A 27,189-nucleotide genomic window follows, 5' to 3' on the forward strand; every position below is an offset into this window, starting at 1 on the left:
TGTGGAAATAATATGGCTACTTATATTGATACTTTCAATTGCTTTTGCTTAATCTCACTTCGAAATATACAGTGCTCTTCAGGAGAAGCTCTGGAAGAAGAGCAAATGCGTACCTAAAGACAGCTCAGAAACTCTACTCCCATTTATGCAACCAAAAAGCAGACTGAGATCTTCCAGTATTCCCCCTGGTTTTAGATGCAGCCAGAATGTGATGCCCATCTTGAGGTTACGTAGAACTGTGCTCCAGAGATGGGCACCTGCAGCTGTGGTTGAAGTCAGATGAGGCTTGCACTCCGGCTTCCAGAGCTCAATGTTGGGTACAGCCCCATTTCGATGCCCCTCTGAGAGGTTTGGTGCTTCCTTCCAGACTTCAGTGCTTGTTAAATTTTTATCTTTCAAGCCTGGAGTGAATGCTCTATTGAAGATGATTGACTTCAGTAGGAGAAGAATTAGCTAGTCCTTTTGAAAATCCCATTTTTCATAGGCAAGTTTATAAAGCTGTATTGTTTTTCTCCGTAGCTATCCAAAGAATGGAAGATTATTAACTGTTCTGTATTGTTGGTTACGGCAATGTCGAAATGAATTTCTGGAATCCAGTGCACTGATTTATTGTACATATTCTGAAAGAGACATTGTCTCTTGTCCCTCTGCTTATATGGCAAAATTGAAAAAAAAAAAAAAAAAAAAAAGGCAATTTTTTGGGGGGGAGGGGGGACCTAGCATAGCAGAACTGTGTAGCCAAAAGAGGGATTTCCACTCACTCTATGGGTTTGTTGTCATGGGGAAAGTGAGCAGGGTTTTAAAACATGTTAACTAACATGTTTTAATTACCACATTTTTAAAAAATACGATTTAACACCTACTGTCAGAGAAGACAATAATTAACTCTGCTAATTAACACTTGCACAACACACTGGAATTTTCTGCTGAAAGTCGCAATGTCCTTTTGGTGAGGGTGATGTAAAGCATTGATTTAAGAGGGAAGAACTTGAAGTCAGAGGGCACAAGATGAATAGTCCAAGCTCTGAAATCCAGCTCAGAGGAAACCCTAGAGAAAACAAATCAGATTTAGCCGTTGTTTTCCCAAGGGTGTGTCTTGTCTTCTAAAAGCAAGCACGAATGAGTGAGGCTCTTGCAATCCAGTATTCTTTGGCTTGATTCTCTCAGACCACGTGATTGTTGAAACTGCTCTCCGGGTCAACAGCAAAAATATTATCCGGGCCAATTTCACCATCTATGATTGCAAAAGAACTGGAAACATTTACCCAAAGAGAGCGTAAGTGATCTGGGTTTGCATGCGGTGGAGCTGCCTGGTGCCACGGTGGGGAGGGCGGTGGCTGGGTGCGGGCAGGATGGCGACAGCTCTGCTGTGCCTGTGTCTCCTGCTCCTGTGCACCATGCAAATGGGCAAATCTGACGATATGAGGCCAGAAAGGTGTGCACAGGCTGGTGAAGGCCCCCCCGCCCAGGGTTAATTGAGCGAGCACAGCCACTGCCAGCGGGATGCTGGGGGGCCTGGGCAGGATTTGGCAGGAATGTGGCTGCTGCGCTGCCAGGGATTTACAAAGAAGGGTCCTAGCGGCATCTTAAGCCATCTGGACATGTTGGCTTTTTTTAAACAGCAATAATATTTTTATATAAAACTTGTTCTGTTAACCCTCAGGCAGCCGAACTGGCCTCCCTCGCGATGCCTGTGGGGTTGCTGAGGCCCGTGTCCACTCCCTGCTCCCGTGGGTTACTCATGGCGCAGTGGTGGGCGATGGAGATGTCCCCAGGGGCTCAGCCGGAGCATGAGGGCAGCACTGGGCGGTGGGGAGGGGGCTGCCAGCCGTGGGGATGTCCTGGTGCCTGCCCCCTGACCATGCTCCTGTTGGAAGAGCGTGACGGCGCAGCCTGCCATGGTGATCCCCTGGTCCTGCCCACTGGGGGTCCCACAGCATGCACGGCACGACTGGGAACTGCAAGCCCACCTGGTGACGGGATGAAAGCATTTCTGGCTGCACAGGGGGAGACCAGAGCTGGTGGCTCCAAGCCTGCTGTGGCCTGCAGCCAGGGTGGTCGCACTGCAGGCAGTGACACTTGGGTGCTCCCCGTGGGGAGCACTGGGGATGGGCAGCTCTGTGTGTCCCCAGTGAGCTCCAGAGAAAGGAGGAGAGAAAATGCCAGTGCCTGCGATAAATGTTTTTTCCTAGCCACATCAAAGACTGAACACAATGTGTGAAGATTTAGTGTGTGACTCTGGTTTGGCTCTGCTGAGCAGCCTGAAATCTACTGTTCTCATTGCACCTTTGGTGTTTCAGGTGCACCAGCTGCCTCTCAACCAAGTGGAAGTGTTACTGGTGCCCCTCCAAGTATATGTGTGTCTCCAACCGCTCACAGTGTGAGGACGCACTGCAGATGAAGGTAAGACCCATCAGATGTTGCTGTTTTATGAGAGCTTCCCATACTGCCATGTTGTTGCTGTCACCGTCTCTCTCCCAGACGACACAGGTCGATGGCCTCCGTTTTGCCCACTGTGGTGTGGGGCAGCTCCAGGGACCAATCCTCTCTGTGTCCCCGATGCATCCTGGGGTGCAGACCCGCCTCGTCCTCGGGGCACCTGGCAGGGGGGTGGCAAGGGCTGCTCCGATCAAAGCCTTGCTGCCTGCGTGCTGTGCTGGCCGCGCTCCTGGGCGCGGGGACAGTGGCAAGGGCGCTCGCCGCCCCACCGCGTGGTCCCCAGGCTGAGACACACTTCGCGTAGCACGTGCAAGCACGCTGCAGTGTTCAGACTGCCACGCGGTGCGTTTTGATCCCCTTTTAAAGGCAGGGGAGCAGAAGTTAGAGGAGGTGAATGGCCTCCTGTGAGAAAAGGGGCCTGGGGCAGGCTGTGAGTGCTGGCTGCACCTGCGAGATGTCGCCCGGCCCCATGGGGGGACCGGTCCTCGTGGGCTCCCTGGGCACCAGCCTCAGCATGGTCTCTACCTGCTCCTTGCTGGCCACAGCAGCACAGCCATGGCTTGTCCCAGGCTGCTGGTGTTGAGGAGGGGGACATACGGGGCGGGTCAGCTGCAGCTGAGCTGTGTCGAGCTGTGCTGCGCTGTGCCACGCTGTGCAGTGCCGTGCCAAGCCGTGCTGAGCTCCGCTGTGCCGTGCCAAGCCATGCTGAGTTCTGCTGTGCCATACCATTCTGAACCATGCTGAGCTGTGCTGTGCCGTGCCATGCTGAGTCATGCTGTGCCACGCCGTGCTGAGCCATGCCGAGCTGAACTGTGTGTCCTCCTGGCTCCCCAGCCACCAGCCCAGAGCCCTGTGCATGTGTGCCAGCGGCTAACAGTCTGGCGAGGGTATTCGAGCTCCCTCAGAGGCTTCAGCAGCCTCTGCCCTTTGGCTCTTTATCACCTCTCAAGTCTGGAGTAATGCTGCTAGTTCTCTACATCCTGGGATGCCTGGGTTTGAGTAATAAATATATCAGTACTTTACAATTCAGTTAGCTTTGACTTGGCTGTTGTGGTATGTTAATAATTTGCTAGAGCACCACTGGCGGTACTCATCTGAAGGAGAAAATCACCCCTTTCCAAATTATGGTTTTTAATAACCCAGAGGCTTTGTGTGTTCCTGGTTCTGAAATTTAAATTGAAGTTAATTTAAATAAAATTGGCTTTTTAGCAATCAATCTGCTGTAGATGTAAGCCAAGCTTTTGCACTGTAAATTGAATATTCCTTTGGCACTGGTGTGCTGAGCCTCATCTAAACTCTTCCAGAGGCTCTCCGTGCTCATCACCGTGAGGAGTTTGGCCCCATGTCAGACCCTGGAGCTAGCCCTTTGCACCCTCTCCCCTTTGGTAGGAAGCGGGTAGGATGCTCCAAGTGCCTGGGACGGGGCAGGCAGATACGGTCAACACATGGCAACTCTGTACAGTATTGTCTGCTGTGAGAACAATATGAAATGTTTCCTGCCACTGGTGGGTCACAGCTGTTTGATTGTTCCTTGGGAATGCAGGACATATTTCTTCTGCTTTGTGAATTGTTTCTGAATGGATTGTGCTTTCTTGTGAACATCTTAACTGTTCATAATGAACGGTTTAAGAAAGTACCCTTTGCTTAGCAAATTTCCCAAGCTCCATAAAATACCTGGCATTTTATATTGCTGTATAGATGGGAGCTGAGCAATTGAAAAATCTCCGCCATACAGTGCTCAGCACGTGGGATGGATGCACAGACGCTGCGTGGTGCCGCTCGGTCCTGTGCCCAGACACGGGCAGCTGCGAGCGGGCTCCAGGGGCCGCTGCCGGCTCTGTGCGGGGCAGGGGTCCTCGTGTGCAGCCTCGCCCCGGGACACTTCGGCTGTGGGTCAGGGGCAGTGGGGAGGGGCAGCCAGCTAGGGAGGTGGCCAAGGACCACAGAGTGATCAGTGGTTTTTGTCGTGTCTGGTGCGCAGGACAGTTCTCATTAGACCTAAAGGAAGAGCTGGGGCTGTCTGTTAGAGGACTGCTAAAGAAGGCCCTGTGTTACTGGATTGACTTTTTGCTTTCCTTGTCAAATCACTGCATAACCTGCAATGTTACTGGGAAATGCAAAAACTGCCTGAAATAATTTGTGCCCTTTCACATAAGTGCAGCCGCTTCTCGAAGCGTGACGGGGCAAGCGGCTATGCAGCGAAGCAAGAAGTGTTTGCTGCAGCTCAGCCCCGACATCCCGGCCAGGCAGGGGATCCCGTGGGTGCTGGCACGGCTGCACCTCGCCTGCCTGGCACCAGCTCCATGCCCCCAGGCCGTGCAGACGGGATGGGACGGCGTGGCACGCTGTGGCCACCTCTCCTCCCAGGGCAGCTCTCTCGCCAGGGCACAGGGCTGCGGGCAGGGGTCTGGAGCGGCTGTGCGTGCCCAGAGCACTGAGCCTTCCTTCGCGCGCCCGTCAGCTCACGCACTGGGAAGAGCAGCGGGCGAGAGCCCGAGGCACCTTCGTGGTGAGGGCAGCTGCGGCTGACCTTCCTCATTTGCCTCTGGTGCCTTACTCCAGAGCTACAGTTTGGCTGGATGTCACAGCCAGTTTAGGCACATCCCCCTTTCATCTCTGTGCTCTTCCTGAGCACTGTCCCCACCGACTGCAGGGAGCAGCCTGCAGGGTAAGGTGCTCTGTAGCCCTGGAAACAGGGCTCCTCGAGCTGCAGTCTGAGCTGTTGGCAAATAAACCATTGCTCGTGTGGTTGCACCTGAAAACTGGTCCACTGGGAAGCAAACATCATACTGACTTCATCCGCAGCATTTTAAGCACTCAGACCCTTCGCCCTGATCCAGACGTGAACGATACAATCAGCTGGAAAGCTCTATTTCTAGCTGCTGATGAACAGCAGGAGAAGGGACTGCAAGATGACGAGTTAATCAGTCCTCTAAAGTGTATTTACCTAGCAAGCTATGCCAGCTGCTGTGACATGCAAGGACACACCAGGCCATAGGAGCATTAGCATGAATTTCCAATGGTAGCCCCACTGGTTTTATTTTAATTCTTTTGATTCTCCTTGAGGCAGCTTGGGACTGAAATCTCTCTCCATTGCTTTGCTCTGTTGTTTTACTTCTCTTATCATGTGCATCTCTGTTATTTAATCTCCTTGTTTAGGCAGCACCAACTGTGCTTGGTTAAGATGAGCGTCCTGATAAGAAACGAATCGTGTTTTCCACAGTCAAACAAGCACTTTCAGACAGTTCCCTGGTAGCTCCCTCGCTCACTGTGGGGAGGGCAGGGGAGGAACCTCCTGTCCATTGCATTCCTGGCACCAGGGATGCTCTGCCATGCATCTTGGCACCAGGCTCTTGCCTCTCTGCACACATCAGGAGCAGCAGCAGCCTCAGTGGGGCAGCCTCTAGTGCAAGCAAAGAGGAAATCTTGCCTGCTGAAAATTATTCTGTATAATAGGCCAAATATTTTGTTGTCTTTTACCCCAATGGCTCCACTGTCAAAGACATTAATCTGGATATACCCTGGGGCAGTGGAGAATCTAGCTTAATTTTTGCTGTAGTTTTGCAGTGTAATTTACATCTCATGAGAGAACAGGACGGGCTTGTCATAGAATTGAATTCTGAGTCAGCTCCAGTATCTGAGCCATCAATTTAAAGTGAGAACAAAAGTAGGGGGACAGATGACCTTTTAAAATTATTTTTCAGCTTCATTTAGGCTTTTCATTTCAGCTGTCTTCCTGCTGCAGTCCCCTTCCTGAAGGCCCCTACAGCTTGCTATACCCTTTCCTCTGCGTGCACATGCACAAACCCCCACACTTCTGAAATAACAGCGTACAGGAGGGAGACCTCTGGAAAGGGAAATCTCTGCAGGGGCTTGAAGAAATGAGACATATTTCTGCAAGCATATGAGTGTTGCAGCATATGAGACATCGGCTTCCAGCCGGCAGGAGGGGGTCATGCCAGCAGATCTGCCCTTGTAGGCTGCAGTGCACCCTTTTAGTGTCACTCCAGCCCCAGCTTCTAACACGTGTGTGTGTGTGAAAAGGGAGCTGCCCAGACTGGCAGCTGTGAAGTGCGTGCAGGTCTGTGTTTTGGCGGGGAGTACATCTAATCCAGTGCAGAAGGATGAGAGGTCCAGGAGTGGCAGCTCCTCCGGGGCCCCTGGTGCCCCTGTGCTGGCAGAGGCCCCCTGGCAGGAGCAAGGGGGAATTCCTGAACTCCTGCTCCTCTCCTCCCGCCTGCACTGCCAGCCCATGGCTGTGGCTGAGCCATCCTGGAGAGGTTGGCCGGGCTGGCAGATGGGGAGCTTTTAAGGCTGGGCATAAAGCTGGTGGCTCAGGGAGGAAGTCTCCGTGTGTGGCTACTGGTTCCTGTGTCATGGTGCCATTGTGGTATTTCACTTTTTTGGGTTGCACTGTCATCTGTCTTTAAAGATTTAGTGAAATTAATTTTATCAGGGGTCCTGACGTTTTTTTCTTGTCTTGTCACTGCAGATGCTCAACATGCATTCTGCTAACATCTCTTTTTTTTTTTTTTTTCTTGTTTTGTACGTAACAGAAGAAAATTGACTGTCCACGGATTGTACCTGTCTCTTTGGACCCAATGCCCACAGGAACGTCTCGGGACATTACGATCTCACTGGCTAATGCAACTTTCTCGAAGGTAAATGAGTTTCTTGAGAGAATGGAAAGGTTCAGATGAGCTCACATGGTGATCCAGAAATGAAAGTGCAAAGATAAAGCCCAGAGCAGTGGGCAGAATGCCCTGTGCTGGCTAAGCAATTGGTGGGAATACAGCAAGGAAACATGTTGTAGCTTAACTTCTGGTGGTCACTGCAGAGTTCTTTTTTTGTGAAAAAGTCCTTTTCCATGCAGTTTTCTGGCATGGGAATTGTAATAGGGTGAAAAGTGGGAGTGGACATTTAATGCTGCTTTCTGAGATGTTTCACACCATGAGAATCCAGAGGAATTTGAGCTTCCCTAGAAGCTGGGCACTGGGAAAATATGTGACTAAGCTCTGGTATTTGTAGAAGATTGCTCTGTATCATCTGGGACAAGTCTTTTTTAGGGCCTGTGGGACACGTTTGCAGCATCTCTATGGAGGGTGCCCATACACTGGGCAGCCAGGTAACTCCTCTCTGAGAAATGAAAGGGTTTGGAACTGCGGGTGGAGCTGTGAGGCTCACCTCTCTGGGGGCAGCAGGAGGGCGCAGCCAGGCGCTGTGTTAGCACGGCTGCTGCAGACCTTGCCCCCTCGGCACACCACAAACGAGCTCTTCCCTGCCCTGGCTTGGGCTGCCGTTTCCTGCACAAGGTCCGGCCTTTGTAAACACGAATGTGTTCCTCTGCAATCAGCAAAAAAGGGCGAGAAATCCTTCTTCCTCTAAGGATGCTGGAGGTGGCTAGAGAGGAAGCAATACCACATGTAACCTGATAGGAAATGAAGTCAGCAGGAAAGGGGCTGAGGCTCCTCTGTCCCCAGGGGCAGCTGGTGAGGCTCCGTCTTCCTCCCGCCACCATCTGCAAGGCTATCCCAGGGTGCTGGCAGGGATACCTTCCCTGCTGCCCTCTGCATGCGGGATCCTGAGTGCTGCCAGGGCTGGGACATCGGGGATGTCCGCTGGGGCTGCTGCATGGCCGGAGAGGCACCAATTGCCTGAGCGCATGCAGCTCCCCGAAGGAGATGCCTGTTCCCCTCCTGATGCTGTGGGTGTGCTCACTGAGCCAGTAGCTCCCTGCCAGGAGTCTGGTGCTGTCTTTCATGTCTTTTATCAGATCCATCCACTTTCAAAGAGTATTTAGACCCCAGTAGTGATGGAGCATCAGCCTGCTTGGAGATAGGAGTTTTTCCTGCAGGATGAGGACACAACAGTAACTGCGGGCAGGATATCATCGCTTGTGTTATCAGTAAAGCAGAATGGAAAATCTGCCTTTGAACATACTCCCAGCTAGGTCCTCATTTGAATTAGAGATTTGCTTGGTGCAGTTGTTGGGAGAGAAGTAAGACGGTTTTGAGCTCAAATCACTGACTGGTGTGCAGTCTGGCATGCACAAGGCTGCTTGGGACACACTGGCTCTTGGAGCACACTGCAGCTCGAGCTCTGAATGCCCCAGCAGGGGTTACGGGAACGTAGCCTGGCCAGGCTCATCTCGTGTGCTGCACTTGCCATGGGGCCCTGTCTGCGGGAGCAGCCGCCCCACGCCTGGCCATGATGCTTCACAGCAGCAAACGGGGTGAGAGCCAGGGGCAGAGCGGCTCCATGCACCATGCTCAGCCTGCAGCCAATGTGCCTGCTGCTGTGTAACACAGCAGGATTAATCGGGCACAAGCCCCAGCCCTGTTTGCAGTGTTGGGTTTTGATTTCTCTGACCTTCAAACACAGCCCAGGCATTTGTGGCAGAAGCAAAGTAAGGCACAGCACTTGTTGCAACCATCGGTTTTGATGGAGAACTGCAAAAAAAACGATTGCGGCTCTTCAGCCCTTTGTTTTCCTCCCCCCCAGGAGACAGCCCTGGAGTGCCATTTTGGGACAGACAGGACATTCGAAGCCCGCTGGGTGAACTCCTCCGCTGTGGAGTGCGTACACGTGCTGGTGAGTCGGGGGTGCAGCTGCCAGCCACTGCTGTGCTGAGGGGCAGGACTGGAAGGCAGCGAGGGTCTTGCCCCCAAGCCCCCCACCCGGCAGCTGGGACCCTTCTTCCCCCCTCCCATGCTCCACTGCCAGCTGAAAAAAGCACAAACCAGGCTAACTTCCCCAACAAGAGGCTCTTTGCACTTGCCGATAGCTGGAAGGGCGTTCACAGGTCGACGATGCTGTGTCTCGTGGATTATCTGCAGCAGCTTCAGTCCGTGCTCCACTGGGGTTTTTGGGAAGGAGCTGCCTGTTTTACCTTTTAAATGGGAAGAGTTCAGTAAAACAGACAGAAAAAAATTTGGCCACCTTCCAGTGTTGCTAATTCTGTTGCTCTATGTCTGAAATAGGATTTGGTCTGAGAAAATGCTAAGGCACTTACCAAAGAACGGTGTGCAGTTTTTGGAGAACAAAGTACACTTCAGAAATGCAGCAAACATTCGGGCTCCCACCTATGGGAATATTTAGAGTAAAGGCTGGAGAGGAGCCCTTCCCCATCCCGCCACCTGCAAAACCCTGCTCAGCACTTGGCCAGGCTTTTAATTTTCCTGTCTGTTTCTACTAAAAATATCAGCAAACCAGAGCTCTGCTCTCACCACTGTGTGTACTGTGCCTGTTTGCTTTTTGTTGAGACCTCAGCAAACAATTAAGACAGAAAATACCCTTGCCTTTCTTTCTCAGCTACAGATGAGACTGTCCTGTACTGAGAAGAAGTGGTAAGAGGAGCATCAAGAGGAATGTTAGTCAGTTTAGTGTGCGTATGTAACCTCGTATTTTACTAAATGTCCTCAGTTTTTGTTCATTTGTGTTTTCCTGCAGCTCCACACATCAGAAAAAAGCCATCTCTTCCCAGTAAACCTTCAGCTGAAGGACAGACCAGACAGATTTATCGACAGTCCAGAGATGATGACAGGTCTGAGTTGAAAATATTTTTATTCTGCTCTCATCCGGTCAGCTTGAATGATTCTAAAATCCTGGCAAAGTTTACGGGTTCAGGAGAGAGATCGCGGCTCAGATGGGCACAGCCCTTTTCTTTCTCTCAGGCACATGCAGAAATCATATTTACCCAGTCTCGCGTGCATGCGGATGTGCGCAGAAACCAGGCAGACTCGCACCCACAGACATCTGCTTTACACCCAGGAAAACTCAAGCCCTGTCCTTGAGAGTGTTTCTGGCCTGCCGGCTCTCGGTCCCGGCAGTGCAGGGAGTTGTCCTGGGTCAGCAGAAGAATGCTTCCCAAGGAGATAATGGGCGGGAAAGGGCCCTGCGGTGCGCTGTCCCAGGAGCATGGCATCCAGGTTCCTTGTGCTGTAAAAATCGAGCATTTTTTTTGTCCTGTGCTGAGAAAGAATAAAATGTGTAAACACATTTCACCCCTGGCCCGCTCTCTGTCTCTGGGAAGAATGCTTGGATTCTTAAAAAAGCCCATGCTACATCAGCAAATTAAGTGAGGAAGGCAAAAAGTCAGATGAAAAGTGCACCCAAACAAGGCATTTAGATAGGACAAGCCCAGCCCAGGCAGCAGAGCCAGTGCTTGCACAACAACCTCCTCCCCCTGCCTGGTCTGGGCTCAGTGCTTCACCTAACTACATACTACTGCTGCATGCAGCGTCTTTGGGCTCCTTTCCCTCTCACCAGTGTCAGTAATTTTGGTAGAAGGTACTGATCTACACTAGGTGCAAAGGAGAGCTAGTTCCTTAAATGTGAGATTATCTTTGGAGGATAACTGTAATATGTAGAGGGACATTAACGCCATCAGTCACTGACCCAGGTTAAAAAGGTTTCCTGGTATTAAATCCCAGCATGTAAAGGAGACACATCTTGCAAAGCACTCCACATGGGTGGAGTAATTTTTGAAATACACGCATAGGCCAAGCATGAGCCATTATTTTCTTGCAGAAAGGAGAGGGTATCAGTGTTTTTAAGGTACAGAGGTAACCCAGGAAGAGGGGTAGGACATTTGAGCTAAGATCATGTTGATTGCAACAGAAGATTCTTAATTCTATACATGAGTATTACTGGGAGCTAGGAAGACAGCGCAGAGTGTGAAATCCACATCTCCTCCTGCAGGAAAAAGAGTTGACTTCTGTGGCCCGTGTTTACTCAGTTTGAATTTGCCAGAATATTTTGAGATCCTGTGGGAGTGCTACAGCTTTCTGGCTCCTCCTTGCCTTGAGCAGATTGGTGCAGTTGAATTAGGGAGGCTTACTTGCTAGCAGAGACAAAGAGCTGCTTGGCCAATTATAAATGTGTATATCTTTTATTCTGTCCTTAATGGAATTACTGTTATTTTCCAGTGTTTCCCAATATTTATTAGCTTTTCTTGTAAACTGTGTTTCGTTAGTTCACTGAAGGAATCACAGCTCATTGCTGTTGGGTGGAAAGCCAACACATGTAACTCACTGGTAGACACAAAATGCAGTGAAGTAAGCTCAGTTTTTTTGTGGAGCATGGCAGAGTTCCTCAGTGCCAGTGACGCTTTGTTAGGATGAGCACAGACAGACTGTTGAAGGCTGAAGGACTCGTTAGTTGTTTATGAAGCACTTTGAGATCCTCCTGTGAACAGAAGTGTCAAACGTGACTGTTTCTTTATTTTATGTTCTCCTGCAAACTCTCCTCTGGGGAAAAGGGTGTGAAAGCAACGTTTCCTGAATGTTTCTGGCTGTTTATCTCAGCGGATGCCCACACTCCAGTGGCAGCAGGCTTTGGGCTGGAAAGGAAATGTAACCTAGGGCACGAGCTAATGAAGAGGTGAAAGCCTTGTAGGAAAATGATTTGGAAGCTGAGCTGAGCAGATCTGAAGGGAGAAATTGATGAAGAGAGCCCGTGGTCACCAGGGGGAAGGAAAGGGAATGTAAACATTGTACAAAGCATTGTAACAATCACATTTGTGTCCCAGAGTATGGAAGCAATGTGATTGCTTTGCTAACAGGATGAAGCCAGCTTTGCCAAGCAGCTTCCCATGTGGATGCTGAGAATTGGAAACATGTAGCATAAATTGACAAAAGGTTCCGAGTTTGGGTGGTGTTTGTTTTTCAAGGGGGAGAAAAAAGAGGAAAAGAAAGTGCTAAATTATACTGCAGTGAGAAAAAGCACCCAGTCCCTCTGGGAAATCTTCAGGATAGCAGCCAAACACTGCCTCATCTTTGCTGAACATACAAGCACTTCTGCTATTCCACTGGATTTGGGCTGTTACTTGGATTAATATGGCCATGGGGGGTGTGTGTTAGACTGCCTAAATCTAAGCGAAGCTATGGAAGTGTCTGGCCCAGGAGCTCACTTTTTCTGTTGTCTCTTGTGGTCTAGTGGAGGTGTACAACTGTGGGACTGGAAGTGCTGACTGCTCGCAGTGCCTGGGCAGAGAGGACCTGGGACACCGCTGTGTCTGGAGCGAGAGCAGCTCCAGCTGCAGGCTGAGCACCGAGTCCGCCCAGATCTCAGACATGTGCCCAGCTCCCGAGATTAAGAAGGTGAGACTTGAATGCAGTGTGGAGGGCGGGTGTGGCAGGGCAGGCAGTGGCTGTGCTGTCCCAGGCCAGGGGACAGACGAGGAGCCATTCTGTATCCCTGACAAAAGGCAAGGTCAGGACCAGTGCTGAATTATTCACTGACTTTTTGTGCTGTTAAGTCACCCAAAAGTATATGCCAAAGACATCTCGCTAGTGACAAGATCCAATCCTCATCATGTTATTGGGAAAAACAACAGCACAATCAAAATGTGCTAGGGGTCCTGGGGTTGATAAAAGCAAGAAAGATTTGTAGGAACAGCTGAAGGATTCTTATTAGAAATAGCACTTAATGGTATATAGCTGAAAGGTGAACGTGAGCCCTATCTCCAAACGCATGTGCTCTGCAGTTCTGCTGAGATTAACAGTGGCAGAGGGGCCTTTTGGCATTATGCATTTTGAAACAAGTTTTATTTAAATTGCAGTTGAATTCATGTTTGAGGGGGCATTTGGATCTGGAGTTCTGCTTAGATGTATGGTATGAGCCAACAAATTTGTCCCTGATGAGTAGCAAAGAAAGTATATGGAGCAAATCTTAAAACAAGCTCACTGGGAACGGAGAGGAGGCTGGAGCGGGAAAACAGCCCTTGCAATTTTTTCAAAATTGGCAAAGATCTGGTGTCTCTGTTCTTCAGGAGGCATGTAGTGATACCTGCTTAAAATCCACACACTGTAACACTATGTGGACGGGCTGAAGGATCCCCACTGTCTGCCTATTCCCTGTTATGGGAGAGAGCTGCTCCCCCATGAGCCACTCCTTCCCCAATACATATCAAGTGTTATCTGCACCTTGCCAGAAAATAATGGAAGGAAACCACAGTTCAGGTTGCAGAGCATCACAGCTCTGTTGCTATTTCCTTAGCAAATAGTAGATGGTAAATCTGAATCCTCTGGTATCTTGGCCATGCTCCAGGTCACAGAACCCCCTTTTTTTTGTTGTTTTTGTCCTGAAAGACCCTGCTCTGTTCAGGACAGCCCTTAAAAATGTGGTGGCAGGGCTGTCTCTTTCCAGTGCGCTGGCATCCTTCCTCTAGGTTTCCGCGTCACTGGGTTTGTCTCTCCCCACCTCTATTTGAAGCTGCTGTGTGGAGAGAAGGGATGATGTTTCACCCCAGATGTGCTTGCAGCTGGAGTAACCCCTGGCCAAGCCCCGGTACCAAAGCCAGCCCACAGTGAGACCCCTCATTTACAAATCTGCAGCGCAGGGACCCTGGTGCCAGGCATGCCGCAGGGCAGCTGTGGCATGAGCAGCGGGGTCCTCCCTCGTGGGAGGCCAAGTGGGACCTCGACACAGGCACAGGGACAGCTCAGGGGCTGAAGCAAGAAGCTTCTGGTGGTTCGTCTCCAACCTCTCCCTTGGTGCCAGCAGATTGAGCCACTGCGTGGGCCGCTGGAGGGGGGCACCCTGCTGACCATCCGAGGGAGGAACCTGGGCCGCCGCTTCAGCGACATCCGCGGCGCTGTCAGGATAGGGAGCGTGCCCTGCGCGCCGCTGCCGCACAGATACGTCGTCTCTGAGGCGTGAGTGTGGGAGAAGCTGGGGAGGGGATGGTGTGGGGTGGGATGGGACACGGTGGGCCCTTCACCCTCTCCAGCTGGCCGGCTCCTCGCCACCCTTGGGAGGGCCTGGGGCACGGTGCACGAGGCATGGGGCAGGGCGGCAGCCAGGCTGGGAGCAGCCCCCAGCGCCTGCCAGGCCCCGTCTGCAGCCAGGGTGCTGGGCGAAGAGCTGCGGGCTCTGCCCGGCTCTGCTGGGGCGAGGTGGCTTCTGCACCCGTGCCCGCCTGCGAACCTCCCTCCTTCTGGCCTGCAGGATCGTGTGCCAGACCGGAGAGGCTCCAGAGGTGTTTTCTGATGTGGTAACTGTTAATGTCAGCCGGGAAGGAAAGTCCAAGGAGAGATACTCCTACGTGGTGAGTGACTGCCTACTAGATGCTTCTTTGGTGACTCTCATGTTTATGTTCCTCGTACCCCTTAAAAAAATCCTAGAGCCCTCAGGCCCCCAGTTGGCTTAGGAAAGAGGATCTATGAGAAAACCTGTCAGAGTCTTTGAAGAGCAGATGAAGTTTTCTCTTACCTTTAGCTACCTGAACAATGTCTAGCAAATCCAACCTTGAGAGCGAGAAGCAGGATTGCAGCCAAGGTGTTATGGCACACAATTTGCATCAAGAAACCTAGCTTCCAGTCTCAACTCTTGAAATGTTTTCTCACTTATCCTACTTGTATTTCTGCTTCTCCTGCTATAAAAAGGAGTTCATTTTTCTTCCTCTTCTTTTGCTAAAGTGCCATTATGACCTGTGATATTTTATGCGAATCGCAAAATCTCTTCTTGCTGTGTAAGTTATGTACCATGAACTCACACTGTTTAGAACTGATGGTTTTTGCTGCAGAGATTGTCTTAGTTTTTGCATGAGAATCCTGTGTAGGGATTAGACTTGAGCTAACCCCGTGTCATTATGATAAGAAAAGCCCTTTATAGCTTTGTACTGTGCCATTGCCAGAGATGACTTTAGTCTCTGTAAACCTAAAAGAAATCCATGCGGCTCTTCTCTTTCCTACAAGCACCCTCATCTCTGGCTAGATGCTATTCACGAGTAGCCCCATGCATCCAGGGCCAACACAACAGGGTGGGTGCTGAGGGCATGCTGTTTACTTGGAGTCTTTGTGCTTATGCTGTTGCTTTTTCTGGGGAAGAATAGACTATACTGCAGTCTAGTGGCTTGAAAGAAGACTTGAACCCCAGGAAATGACATTTGATTCCTGGTAGCTATTGTGAAGAATTTAAGACAGGATCATTGAGCTCCATCCCCCCACCCTTGTAACTGATTGCCTGGTAGGTATTTAGGTTGACACAGGCACAGCCCTTCCAGTGTTCTGTAGCAGAGCCAAGGCTGGCAGCGCACATCAAGGAGGGACCTGGTGAGGGGAAGGGCATTGCCAGGGCTGGCTCAGCACTACTTCCTGGGAGAGTGTTTGCTTTGGCACCCATTCCAAGCTTCCAGGAGTTCATGTTCACATCCAAAATATTTAAGAGGTCCTGCAGTGTGGAGTGGAACAAGGTAGAAATGGGGTATGACCCAGTACAGACCTTGGGTTTGGGATTTCTGATGCATGAGTCATCAGGATGTGTGTGTTGCCTCCAGAAAAGGAGTCACATCACCTGCTGCTGGGCCAATTGTCCTGTTAACAAAGAGAAGGACCCGAAGAGTGGAAAAAGGCTCAACAGCTTCTTAGCATCCAAGGACAAGCCCTCTCAGGAAACACCTGTAAAAGCACCAGCACTAAACAAAGTAAGAAAAGCAAAAGCCAGTCTCTGAATGTGAACCAAGTCTGTGCCAGCTCCTCGCAGGCTTATGGCAAAGGCTTCCCTTCCTGGGGAGCAGAGAGAGATGTTTCTGCTCAAGTGTCACAGCAGCAAGCTGTCTTGTGTCTGTTCATCTCAGCCTGGTCAGCCTTCTTCTCAGCAAAGCTTGAAAACAGATGAGATGATGCCTTGCTGTGTGAGCATGTTGGGGGAGTGAAGCTGCACCACGTGTAGCTGCTGTCACCTTCCACACTGGGACTTCCACACCGCTTGCAAACAAAGCAATGTTGTCAGATTTCTTGATTCTCTTCTTAGATAAAATGATCTGAAAATAGAGTAGGCTCCATCACATAAGGCTGGTGTCAGTGAGACCTGAAGGTGAGCGTTAACATCAGTTAACCTGAAGAAGTTTAAAAGACTTTTAGAACAGCCTTTGCAAAGACGTACTGGTCCTTTGTAGAATAACAAATATTGTTTGTGTGCAATGTCCATCGAAGTTGCTATTAGACATATCTAGGAGAGACAGTTTGGCTGTAACTCCTGAGGAGAAGGGAGAAATGTGTTCCAGAGACTTTTCCAGGACATTATAGCAGGATATAGATAAGCTGAATTTGCCTAATAAGCTGAATTTGCAAAGGTTGTGATGGAAGCGATGAATGCGGGCAGTATACTGAGAGCAGTAGCCACTGGCTGTTGCTGAGGAGAAGAGCTGGAGGGCTTTGGGAACATGAATAATCCTCTCTGTTGCTGTTGTAACTGCGCTGTTGAATACATAGGTTAGTGGCCAAAGGCAAGAGACAGCTGCCTACAGACACTCAGAGAAATACAAATTAACAAACAAATCCTGTGGAAATGGGTAACAAACAGAAACAACAGAGAAAATGGCTGTGGAGGAATAAAAGCAGTCTGAGTGTAGGACAAGGGCAAGGATAGCTATTAATAAGCATGTTTATGCGGCTGAGATTGACAGGGAGGCACATCAGCACCAGGCAGTGTGAAGCACTTACCCACGTGTACTTCAGCCAGCCTCTGGGTGATTTTGTTCTCTGCAGCTGCAGGAGGATGGGCCATAGCAGTGGGCAGGCTGCAGCCACGCTCTGCATCTCTGCAGGTCTGGTGCCTCCAGGGTTCTGTGGTGTTTGACAGGGAATTACCAAGTCCTTTATGGAAGGGTCTTGAAGCAATTATTTGCTATGCCTTCAGTGTTCTATCCAAAATGGAGCAGGAAAGTTGCCCAGAAGACTCTCTTGCGGTGCTCTGTGTAGCGACATGAGGGCTCAGCGCTGTGTTAGTCATCAGAGCCTCAGGCTCATGAATCTCAGGGAGATTTCCAGGGGCTGCAAATGCAGATAACATACATGGTGATTTCTGCTGAAAATGGTGAGAGGCAAAGTAACTTCCCCCTTAGTTCCTGTTGCCTCAAGAGACTGGAGTTTGAAGCTTCCTTAAGAAGGAGTTTGATATTCAATTATGTAGACCCAGGTGTCTGTTTTCACAGATCTCAAGGCCATCATCCAGCAGGGCTTTAGCATTAGCTTTGCATTCAGGAGGAAATGGATGTGGAAGGACAGAAATGGTGGGAGTTGTAATGAATGAGAAATTTCCCACCCTGATGGATCTTGAGTTGCTGCCTCCCAGCTCTGGACTCTGCGTTGGAAATCTCAAGGGACTGGTGGCATCCTGGGCTCCAGTTTGCACTCGTGTCATTTATAGCCAGAATTTAGGGACTGTTGAGAGTCACAGAGTTTATATGCAGTCTCACTCCTCAGCACTTGTGCCTCTCCCCTTGCTCTGAAACCAAGCCAGCAAAAGCTTTTGCTGTGCTGCTGTTTGAAAGCCTCGCAATGCTGGATACTTAAATTTACTGTGGCAATTCCCATGTGCACTCTGGAGTACCCGATTTTGAATTTACCAGGCTAGAAAACAATTAAGAAGTTCTCCCTCTATTTTTAGCTTCCTGTGGTGCAGTCCATAGCTCCCCCGAACGGCCCGAAGGCTGGAGGAACCAGAGTGACCATCAGAGGCAGCAGGCTGGACGTTGGCTCTGAGCTCCACGTCCTTGTCAACGGCTCCAGGCAGTGCACGGACCTCAGGTGGGGATGGCTCTGCGGGCTGGTGCTCGGACCTCGCTGTTGTCAGCTAGTGATAAGAGCTGGAGCGTTAGACAGATGATGTTGTCCGCAGCAGAGCCGGGTTGTGGGTGGTGGGCACTGCATGCAGCTGCTGGCCTTGGAGCTAGCGCAGCATCCTGATCAGCCCCTTGCCTGCCGCCCTCTCCATCCCAGCACCCCACCGGCCCCGTGTCTGTGGGGCGGAGGCGCAGAGCTGCAATGCAGCTGCTGGCAGTGGGGTGGGGTGAGCGTCCCTGGCAAAACGCCTGTGTTGGTGTTGCTGTGACGTGGTGGCTGTGGCCAGCAGCAAAGTGGTTCTCATGCCGGATTCATAGTGCTGCTGGGCCCCTTGGGTGGTTTGGGATCGGGATTGAAACCATGGGAGCAAAGCAGACACAGGCTTTGTTCCCATGTCTGCTGGAGGTAGAAGGCACCTGCCCAGCCAGGGTCCTGCTTCTGCCACAGCCCTCCGGTGGGAAGACAAACCTCCTCATACAGGCTCCTGTGCTGTCTGTGTGGAGAAGTAGGAGCCTGCCCTTTTCTGTTGACTATATGGGAAATCAGTCTGGCAGCCTGGGATAGTGTGTGATTAGAATTGTTCATTTGTGGGTAATATAACTGGTGGGCAGTTGGCATGTGACTCGACACTCCGTGCCTGTCTGCCGACCACCTCGCTTCCAGGGGAGCTCAGGTCAGTGGTGCCTGGCTCCCCCGCGCTGCAGCGTGCCCTGACTTTCCCTGTGCAGCCGCAATGACAGCACCATCACCTGCACCATGCCATCTGCTGAGCTCACCACGGCTGTGAGAGTCTGCATCCAGTTCGAGAACAGGTCTTGTGCCAGCTACAACATCACGTTCAAGTATGAGAAGAACCCGATTATAACCGACATCAACCCCAAAAAGAGCCAGATCAGGTGAGATCTCCCCTCCAGCAGAGGCAGCCAAGTTTGCCATTGGTGTCCATCCTTTCGTGGCTCTTGTTGAAATCAGTCTCTTAATTTTGCTGGATGCAAATGTGAACATTGCGGTCTCATCAAAGTGCAGAGCTAAGTGGAGTATCCTGATGTGGCCCACTGCAGGCAATGTGAGCTCTTTCTGTGTTTCAAGCCATCCAGACACAGAGCAGCTTCTGAGCAAACCCCATGTCCAGAGCCCCAGCAGTATTAAAATGTAGCCAGGAGGCAGGGTGTGCAATCTGGGCCCTGTGGCGTGCTGTTCAGCATCACAACTTCCATTTCAGAGCAGGCTCCCATCTGCATCTGCCTGCAAAGGAGAGGGTTGGCTCCAGGCTGGGAGGAGGGTCTTGCAGGCAGAAAGTGGCTTTCTCAGCCCTGGGGCCTGACCCCTGGCCTCACAGACAGGTATGAAAGGGGCACTGCAGGGCACCCAGCTCTGGAGTAGAAGAGGTCTCTTGCACCAAGGCTGGCTGTAGCTCATTTCAGTGCATATGGGACATGGAAAAAATCAGCCTTGATAACTGTACTGTCTGCACCTGGTAGGTGCTTTAGGGAGTTTCAGATGGGGGCTGTATGAGACCCCAAAGATTTTTCTTGGCAATAAAACTGCTGAAGGATAGCTGAGATTTGCTATTTTGGTGTTCAGCATTCCCCGAGGCCACCGTATTTCATTTTTAAAGCGTGTTGCTTTTAATTTCACATTTCTCCATGGAGCTCTCAGGCTCCTGTTCCTTTGGTTCCTGTTCCTCCACCTTCCTCAGCTGTGGAGCCTGGCAAACCTAAGGCTGACCAAGAAATCTGAGAATCCAGCGCTGGTGCCTCCAGGACAGCAGTGAAGGCAGCACGCTCAGGGCGCGAGCATGCAGCAGACTCCAATGATCTGCTCCCCTTGGAGCAAAGCTGTGTCTCGGCATTCCCAAACACAGAGCCAAAGATGCAGGCTGTGGGAAAGTTAATAACAAGGCACAGCCGTGACTCAGCCAACCTCAGCTCCCAGCCGGCTTGCAAACTATGCTGAGTGGCAAGAGCTGTATCTAAACACAGAGACAGTGGAAGAATGTCACTGCCCACAGTCAAAAGGGAAACCACCAGGGTATTTCTCCATCACCTTAGTCTGCTTTCTTAATATTTACATCAGTCTCCAAATTTCAGACCACTGAGAGACAGCAGCCTCTCTCTTCAGACTGCCTGGTCACTGATGTGTTCTGACTGCTCTGTTGTGTTGCTGGGGCACTGACTCTGAAAGGTCAATAGCTGTGTAAACATGCAGCTGGATCTGATTTATATTAGATTTATCTTAAGATTGCTAAAATGATCTGTGCAAGCAAAGTTTAAAACAGAACAGAAGTTGTAAACTAGCTTGCAGGTGTGACGGGCACTTAGTTAGAAACTTAGGTCTACATGGTAGTATCTACAGCACTGGAAGAGATTTCTTAGGGCCTTGGACCCAAACTCACTGAATATAGTGTGTTCTTGAGATCATAGGATCTGTAAGTCCTGGCTGTTCCCTGACAGATACTTCAAATGTTGAGCATGATACCGAGAAAGGGGAAGGTAAATTCAGGGGATAGCTTCTTGTTGTGGTTTAACCTGGCAGGCAGCACAGCACCACACTTTCGTGCTCAGTTTGCTCACTTCACTGCAGCAGGATGGGGGAGAGAATCAGAAAAAAAAAGGTAAAACCTAGGGGCTGAGATAATGACAGTTTAATAGGACAGAAAAGAAGGGATAAAATAGTAATGATAATAATATACAAAACAAGTGATGCACAATGCAATCGCTCACCACCTGCTGACCAGTGCCCAGCCAGTCCCCGAGCCCCCCCCTGCCAGCTCCCCCAGTTTGTAGTTCAGCATGACACCACATGGTGTGGAACATCCCTCTGGCCAGTTTGGGTGAGCTGTCCTGGCTCTGACCCTCCCAGCTTTTGTGCACCCCCAGCCTCTTTGCTGGAAGGCAGTACGAGAAGCTGAAAAGTCCTTGACTTAGTGCAAGCACTCCTCTGCAACAACTAAACCATCAGTGTGTTATCTGCATTATTCTCATCCTAAATCCCAAACACAGCAACATGCCAGTTACTGTGAAGAAAATTAACTCTATCCCAGCTGAAACCAGGATACTTCTGCTGTCCAGAGCAGAAGAGCTGTTGCTTGCTCTCCACCCCTTGTTTTGCCTAGCAGTCTTGTGTGTAGCAAGCCCTTTTGTTACTGTCACTAATTGGCTACACGTTGAGGCCCATGCTTCACATTCCCCAGGCAGCAGAACCAAAACACAAAACAATTGTCACATTTTGATCTAAATCAGAAATGACTGGGAGATGCAGGAGCCATGTCAACCTCACAGGGGTCTCTTCTCTCCCCAAGACTTAGAGTTCTTTGTGGGTCACTGTGGGGCAGGGACAGGGAATATCCCCTTGCTCTTTGCCATGTCAGAGGTTAACCTCTTACACCACTGGTGGCCCGGGCAATGTGCTTGTACCCTGGGCACGCAGAGGCAGGCTGCTCCTCTGGGCAAGGGGAGCAAAGGGAACAGTCTGCTGCAGGAAGAGATCGCCCCTTTCCATGAGGACAGCTGCTCCTCCTTCCTTTCCTTCTATCTCAGCAGCAGCGTAGATGCTTGTGGCAAATAAGAGGAGGTCTTTGACTGTTGGGTTACATTTTCTGCTCAGACAGCTGGGAAACATCCCTGGGAGAATGACAGGAGGTGAGACCCAGCCATTGTGCCTCGATGCTGTGTGCTGGCTTCAAGGCATCAAGAGCACCTCTTCTGCAATCACCCTCTCTTTTTTCCCTTGTCTTCAAAGCGGGGGCAGGATCATCACCCTGGAAGGAAGAGGCTTTGAGCTCGTCCAGAACGTGTCCATGGTGGTCCGTGGCATTGGCAGAGAGCAAACGGTGGGTGCCCTGCTCTATGTCACCCGGTAACTGGAAGCAGGGATGCATGCCCTGTGCCCAACGACATTTGGGGTATGAAGATGAGCCTTAGTCCATGCTGCAGATTGGGCTGAGAGCAAGGATGAAAATGCTATGATCCTTAGCTCAGCAGAGTGACAGGCCTAATTTATGCCCCCGCAGTAATCATTGTTATCAACCATGTCCTTGGTGCTATCAGTGTGCTTGATGCTGAGCGGTGCCTGGGTGGGTGAGGGCACTCAGGATGCCTTTTTTGATGGACGTATTCTCACGTGCTTTCAGAGCTGTAAGGTTCACACTGACACTGTGATCACCTGCCCCTCTCCTGCTGCCTCCAACATCACTGCGGGGAGTAAACCTGCACCCGTCGATTTCTATCTCAATGGTCGCCTCTACACGGACGACCGCCCAGCTCTGGATGAGGAGATGTACCCAGAGGAGGCCCTGCACATCAGCAAGTTCAGCCTGGAGTACTATGCTGACCCCCAGTTCTTCACAGCCAAGAAGGAGAAGTGGATCAAGCACCACCCCGGCGAGCCCTTGACACTGGTTATACACGTAAGGGAGTGGTATTTACCGCTCTGCTTCTTCAGTGGCGTTGCTGTTCCTCACCGGGAAGCTTTTCAGCCTAATGGAGGACTAGTACAGTGTCTGTCCACAGCCCCAGTAAAGGTGGTAGATGAGGGTGGGAGAGGCAGGAGTTGTGCACAGGCAGGCAGCTCATGCTTAGCCTGCCGCGCCTGCCTCCTGTTCACCAGGAGGTGCAGCCTGTCTGGCGATGCTCTTTGAGGCATCACAACAGAGCTGTGCTTGAAGGATGTAATAGCAAGCAGCTAAATAAAATGCTAGATATGTGAAAAAGAACAATAATGCACTGGCATGAAATCAGGCAGGTACTCCAGAAGGTCCTGACAATAGATATTTATTCCTGCAGAAGCAAGTCATGCATTCTTCTGTTTTGGCTGCTGCTATCAGCTCAGTTAACAAGGAAGTCAGGGTACAGCAATTCAGAGTGGCTTGTACAATGTGCAGCACTAATTCAAAGGCCATTGTTCACTGCAGGATATCCTCACTGGTTGCAACGTGCTTCAGAAGCACACTCCCCCTTTCTCAGGCCCTGCAGTCGCATCCCCTGGCTGTCTCCTGTGTTGTACATCCTTCCCCCTCCCAGGTGGATGCTCAGATCCTTATCTGCAGAGCTCAGCCAGGGTAGATCAAAAGCAGGTTTTCCCAGGTTCCAAGAGGGGCTTGCTCGTCCCATGCACCATGCTGAGTGTGGAATGGGAAACAGGAAAATGGGGAATGGCTTAGTTCTGGGTTTGCTATGGAGTGCTGGAAAAATGTTCTCGGAGAGGGAGAGTGTTCCCAAGCCTGAAAAACAGCAGGGAATACAGAAAGAAAAGCAGGAAAACCCACTGCAATTCCAACTGCTACCCTGGAGATTGTCATCCTGATTTTATTTTTGTCTTTAGAAAGAGCCTGACAACCTGGGCCTGGAAAGCAATGAGTACCAAGTGAAAATTGGTCTTATCTCATGCGAGATCCAGATTGTTTCAGACAAAGTCATTCACTGTTCTGTAAACGAGTCCCTGAGCACCTCGGAAAGACAGCTACCAGTGACGGTAAGTGCCAGAAGCCTTCAGGCTGCGCTTGCCAGGCAGAAGGGGTTGGTGCTGCATGCCCTGCATGCCAGGGAGTCGGTTGTGAAGTCGTGGCTGGATAGAGCTGCTCACAGGCGGCCTGGCAGAAAGCCGCATGGACGGAAGGATGGACAAAACACGTTGTGCTTGCAGGTGTCTCAAGGCTTCCTTGTGTGGTGGGATGTAGGGCATGCTGAAGCTGCCCCAGGTCATGGAGGAGGGCTGCCGTGCTCCCAGCCATTGGTCACGGGCAGTCGAACATTGAATTAATTTTGCTGTAATTTGTGAGCAGGAGATCTTCTCAGCTCTTGTAAGGCACTGTAAAATCCCAGGCATGTGATTTTTTGTCACTTGCAGTAATTTTCTTTCTGGCCCTTGTGAGATGAGTTTGGGGTTTTCCACACAGTTTTCAGTCATCAGGCCTCCTATTGCCAGCAGAAGAGCTACAAGTGGAGATGAAGACCTGAACCTTACTGCTCTGCAACAAACCACTGGAGATGGGTGCCTGTGGTGAGCATGGGAGTACCCAGGCCTGGGTAGTTTCAGGTTTCTTCCCAGGATCACTGTTACGTCACTGCAGAGAGCTTGGTATTCAGGGCTGTCATTTGTCTTTAAGTGTCTGCAAAACTCCCAATACCTTGTTACGGTCTTTTTTCCATAGAGGGCTTGACTTCCTGCTATTCTTTCCCTCAGTTTCTCTCATTTCGTATGCAGCCCACTGCCATACAGGGATGTGGTTACAGCTCTTCATACTTGGAGAGAAAATGCCTCCATCTCCATGGTCTGGGAACTTGCATCCTCTCTCTCAGCTGAGATTGTCCCTTTGATGGGTTAATATCAAGTGGGCAGAAGCTCATGGTGTGGGCAGGGGGAGGACAAGTGCAGAGGGATTTGGGGCAACTGTGGACTTGCACTGCCCAGAAGGTGAGCACAATGGTGTAGCACCAGCTCACTGGTGAGGTTATCCAGCGTGCTGGTTGTGGTCTGTTGTATGTGAAATTCTGTTGCAAACTGGAAACATGGAAATGCAGAAGTAGCAGGATTTCCTAAGACATTTGAATGGAAATTTTAAATAGGGTAATTTTGGCTTTTAGTGAGAACTGAGAAACAGAGAAATCCCCTTGGGGAACAAAGGGAATTTATGAGTTTGCTAGTTTGGGGTTTGACGTAAATCATTCAGGGTAGTGCCCCAGTAGATCCTTAGGAAGCAGGAGAATGATACCCAGCACTGAAGTATTGCATAGCTATTAAGAGCGTACCAACAGTGAGAGTGCAGCTAAATAATCAGCTTGCATTCATCTCTGTGTGCACTTACTAAACCTTCATATGTGGTTTGAGTTATTGCCTGCTGGCCATTTCATAGGCAACAGCTGCCTTTATAACATACTTTTAATAGCTTTGGTAGCACGGGGCCAGATTTGCTCAATGGTCCCTACCTGATCTGCATCACTGACAGTTATCGGAGCCTGCAGAAGTCCCACCGGCTCACTGGCTGATGCAAATTCTTCTGGTGAGCTGAAATGCCTGCTGTGACTGCCCAGACTTTGTTGTAGAGCTCACATCTGCAGTGAGGGAAAACAGCCCTTCAGAGCATGTCCTGCTGTTGATCTCTGTTCCAGCCATGGTCCTGAGGGTGCCCGTTCCGTGGCCATGCTCTTGGGCCATGACAGCGCTCACAGGTCACACAGGCAGCAGGAGCTGCGTGGGGTGAAGCAGTGGTGCTGAGGAGGGGGCTTGTGCTTCAGGGCCTGCTGGGCAGCTCTCCTGGAGGGTGCTGGTGGGATGGGGCTCAGTTCCAGGCTGGCTTAGTCCTGGTGCTGCCCGTGTCGGTGTCCTGCCCGGCGCTGGCTGCCCCCACTGGGGCCTGGCCAATCTCTGCACCCACCCTGTGGTGGCCACAGGAAGTGTTGCCATTTAATGTTCAGCCTAATTAATTCCACTTACAAAAATTGTATTGAATAGACTGTCCAAATAAACAAGGGAAGGTTGCTGAGGCCTTCAACCCCTTTTTTTGTTCATTACCAAACCATTTAGACACAAACAGCAAGCATGGGATTTCTCCTCTGGCAAACATGAAAGGCTGAGTTATTGGAAATAAATGGCTCTAAAGGTAGGCAGGACTTGCCATGCTGCAGCGTTTCAGATGAAACAAGTGAAACCCTCGAGGCTGGGGTGCCGTGCACAGAACCTGCAGGCACTTGTGGCTCCATCTCACCCCAGCGCCTGGGCCCTGCCTGGGCATCGAGCGCAGCGCAGCAGCAGCACCCTCGCAAGGGCCGTCCTTTCTCTGCCGCCTGCGCAGGGACCGGCACCATGTCTCACGCCATGGATGTGGTGGGATGCCCTGCCTGTGGCACTGCGTGGGCTGGGGTGCTGAGAGCTGTCTGCAGTGTAACCACAATGTACACCTTTCCTGGAGATGCTCCGTGACACAGATGTAGCTGTAAGATCATTCCATCTCTTCCCTACTTTCTCCTCCCTTCTTTCAATATTTTGTTCAAGTTTCTCTCACTTCCCATTTCTTTAGGGAAGTGAAACACATTTCCAGAAGCGAAAGATATGTAGTATCATGAGTTTTCCTTATCAGATGATGCTGTTGAACCCTTTCATCCCAGAAGTGTAGAGAATCTTTTATAAACAGCGCTGAGAAAACTTGCCAACCTGCCTGTGATGTGTGCTGGCCTCTTCCTTTATGGTGGTCAGGAGACCAACGCCCTGAGCTTGAGCGGTTTGTGCTTGGTGCCACAAGCAGCGTGGATTGGGAGCAGAGCCAGCTCCTCCTGACATTCAGTCCAATGCTTTAACCACAAAATCATTACTTGTCTCTGGTCGCATTATTATTTATTTTTGTTCCCTTACTTTATTTGTATTTCAAAAACTTTCAAGTTTCTTTACTCTCCTTTTCCTGAGCAGCAGCCGTTCTGCTTTTGGAGGAGAAAGGAGAGTGCAGCTGGGACTAAAAGGCTATTCTGAGGCATAACAAAGTTGGATGATTAGTGAAAGTGGTTTTCTAGTAACAGTATTATGGCAAGTACTGTATGCTACCGTCAGTTCTCTAGGACAGGGTTGCCTTGTGCTCTGGGCTGGGTATGGTGGGGCTGTGATGTAAGATGGAGCCTGCAGCTCTGCCCTCAAAGCCCTGCAGTGGCACTGTGAGGGGCACAGAGCCACAGCCTGCTGTGGGCCAGCCTTGGCTTTCCACCAGGGCTTACAGGAAAAGACTTGGGCTGCTTTGACACACACAAAATCCCCATGGGCTGGCAGTGAAAGGCACAGCCTGGCCTCCCTGAGAAGCCCGGTGGGCTGAGCCAGCAGGGCCAGCATGTCCTTGGGTGAAGGTCTGCTGAGCGCTGCCCTGGGCCCTTCCTTGCTTGACCTCTGAGCCCTTTGGCTCAGCTCTTGCTTCTCCTCCCTCCTTCTCCCTCTCCAGATCCAAGTTGGAAAGTTCAACTACACAATTGCAATGCTGCACCTCGGGGGAGGAGAGACTGCAATCATCGTCTCCATTGTCATCTGCAGCATCTTGCTGGTTCTCTCTGTCGTAGGTAAGGGAACAGGATGATGTGTTTCCAGGCTATGTTGAGATTTTTTCTCCGTGCACGTGGAGAGGTGGAGATTGCTTGTTCATATGTTAGGAAACCTCTAAGTGCTGCAATTGAGCAGCATCTGAAACTGGTCTGGATGCAGCCAG

The 27,189-nt window shown here is 50.6% G+C and overlaps 1 protein-coding gene across 1 annotated transcript in view; it reads left to right on the plus strand.

Annotated features, from left to right (window-relative positions):
• The window catches only part of PLXND1 (plexin D1), an 81,012-nt gene that overhangs the window by 25,466 nt on the left and 28,357 nt on the right, over positions 1-27,189 (plus strand). Inside the window, exons 7-20 of the mRNA XM_035546691.1 lie at positions 1,168-1,276; positions 2,301-2,403; positions 6,996-7,100; positions 8,941-9,030; positions 9,889-9,982; positions 12,376-12,539; positions 13,945-14,096; positions 14,389-14,488; positions 17,833-17,972; positions 18,737-18,904; positions 21,750-21,840; positions 22,141-22,416; positions 23,331-23,480; positions 26,929-27,043. Of these exons, the coding sequence (XP_035402584.1) occupies positions 1,168-1,276; positions 2,301-2,403; positions 6,996-7,100; positions 8,941-9,030; positions 9,889-9,982; positions 12,376-12,539; positions 13,945-14,096; positions 14,389-14,488; positions 17,833-17,972; positions 18,737-18,904; positions 21,750-21,840; positions 22,141-22,416; positions 23,331-23,480; positions 26,929-27,043 (1,857 nt within the window). The remainder of the gene's footprint in view (positions 1-1,167; positions 1,277-2,300; positions 2,404-6,995; positions 7,101-8,940; positions 9,031-9,888; positions 9,983-12,375; positions 12,540-13,944; positions 14,097-14,388; positions 14,489-17,832; positions 17,973-18,736; positions 18,905-21,749; positions 21,841-22,140; positions 22,417-23,330; positions 23,481-26,928; positions 27,044-27,189) is intronic.

This window comes from Cygnus atratus, chromosome 10 (assembly GCF_013377495.2).
Source record: "Cygnus atratus isolate AKBS03 ecotype Queensland, Australia chromosome 10, CAtr_DNAZoo_HiC_assembly, whole genome shotgun sequence".
Taxonomy (NCBI): Eukaryota; Metazoa; Chordata; class Aves; order Anseriformes; family Anatidae; genus Cygnus; species Cygnus atratus.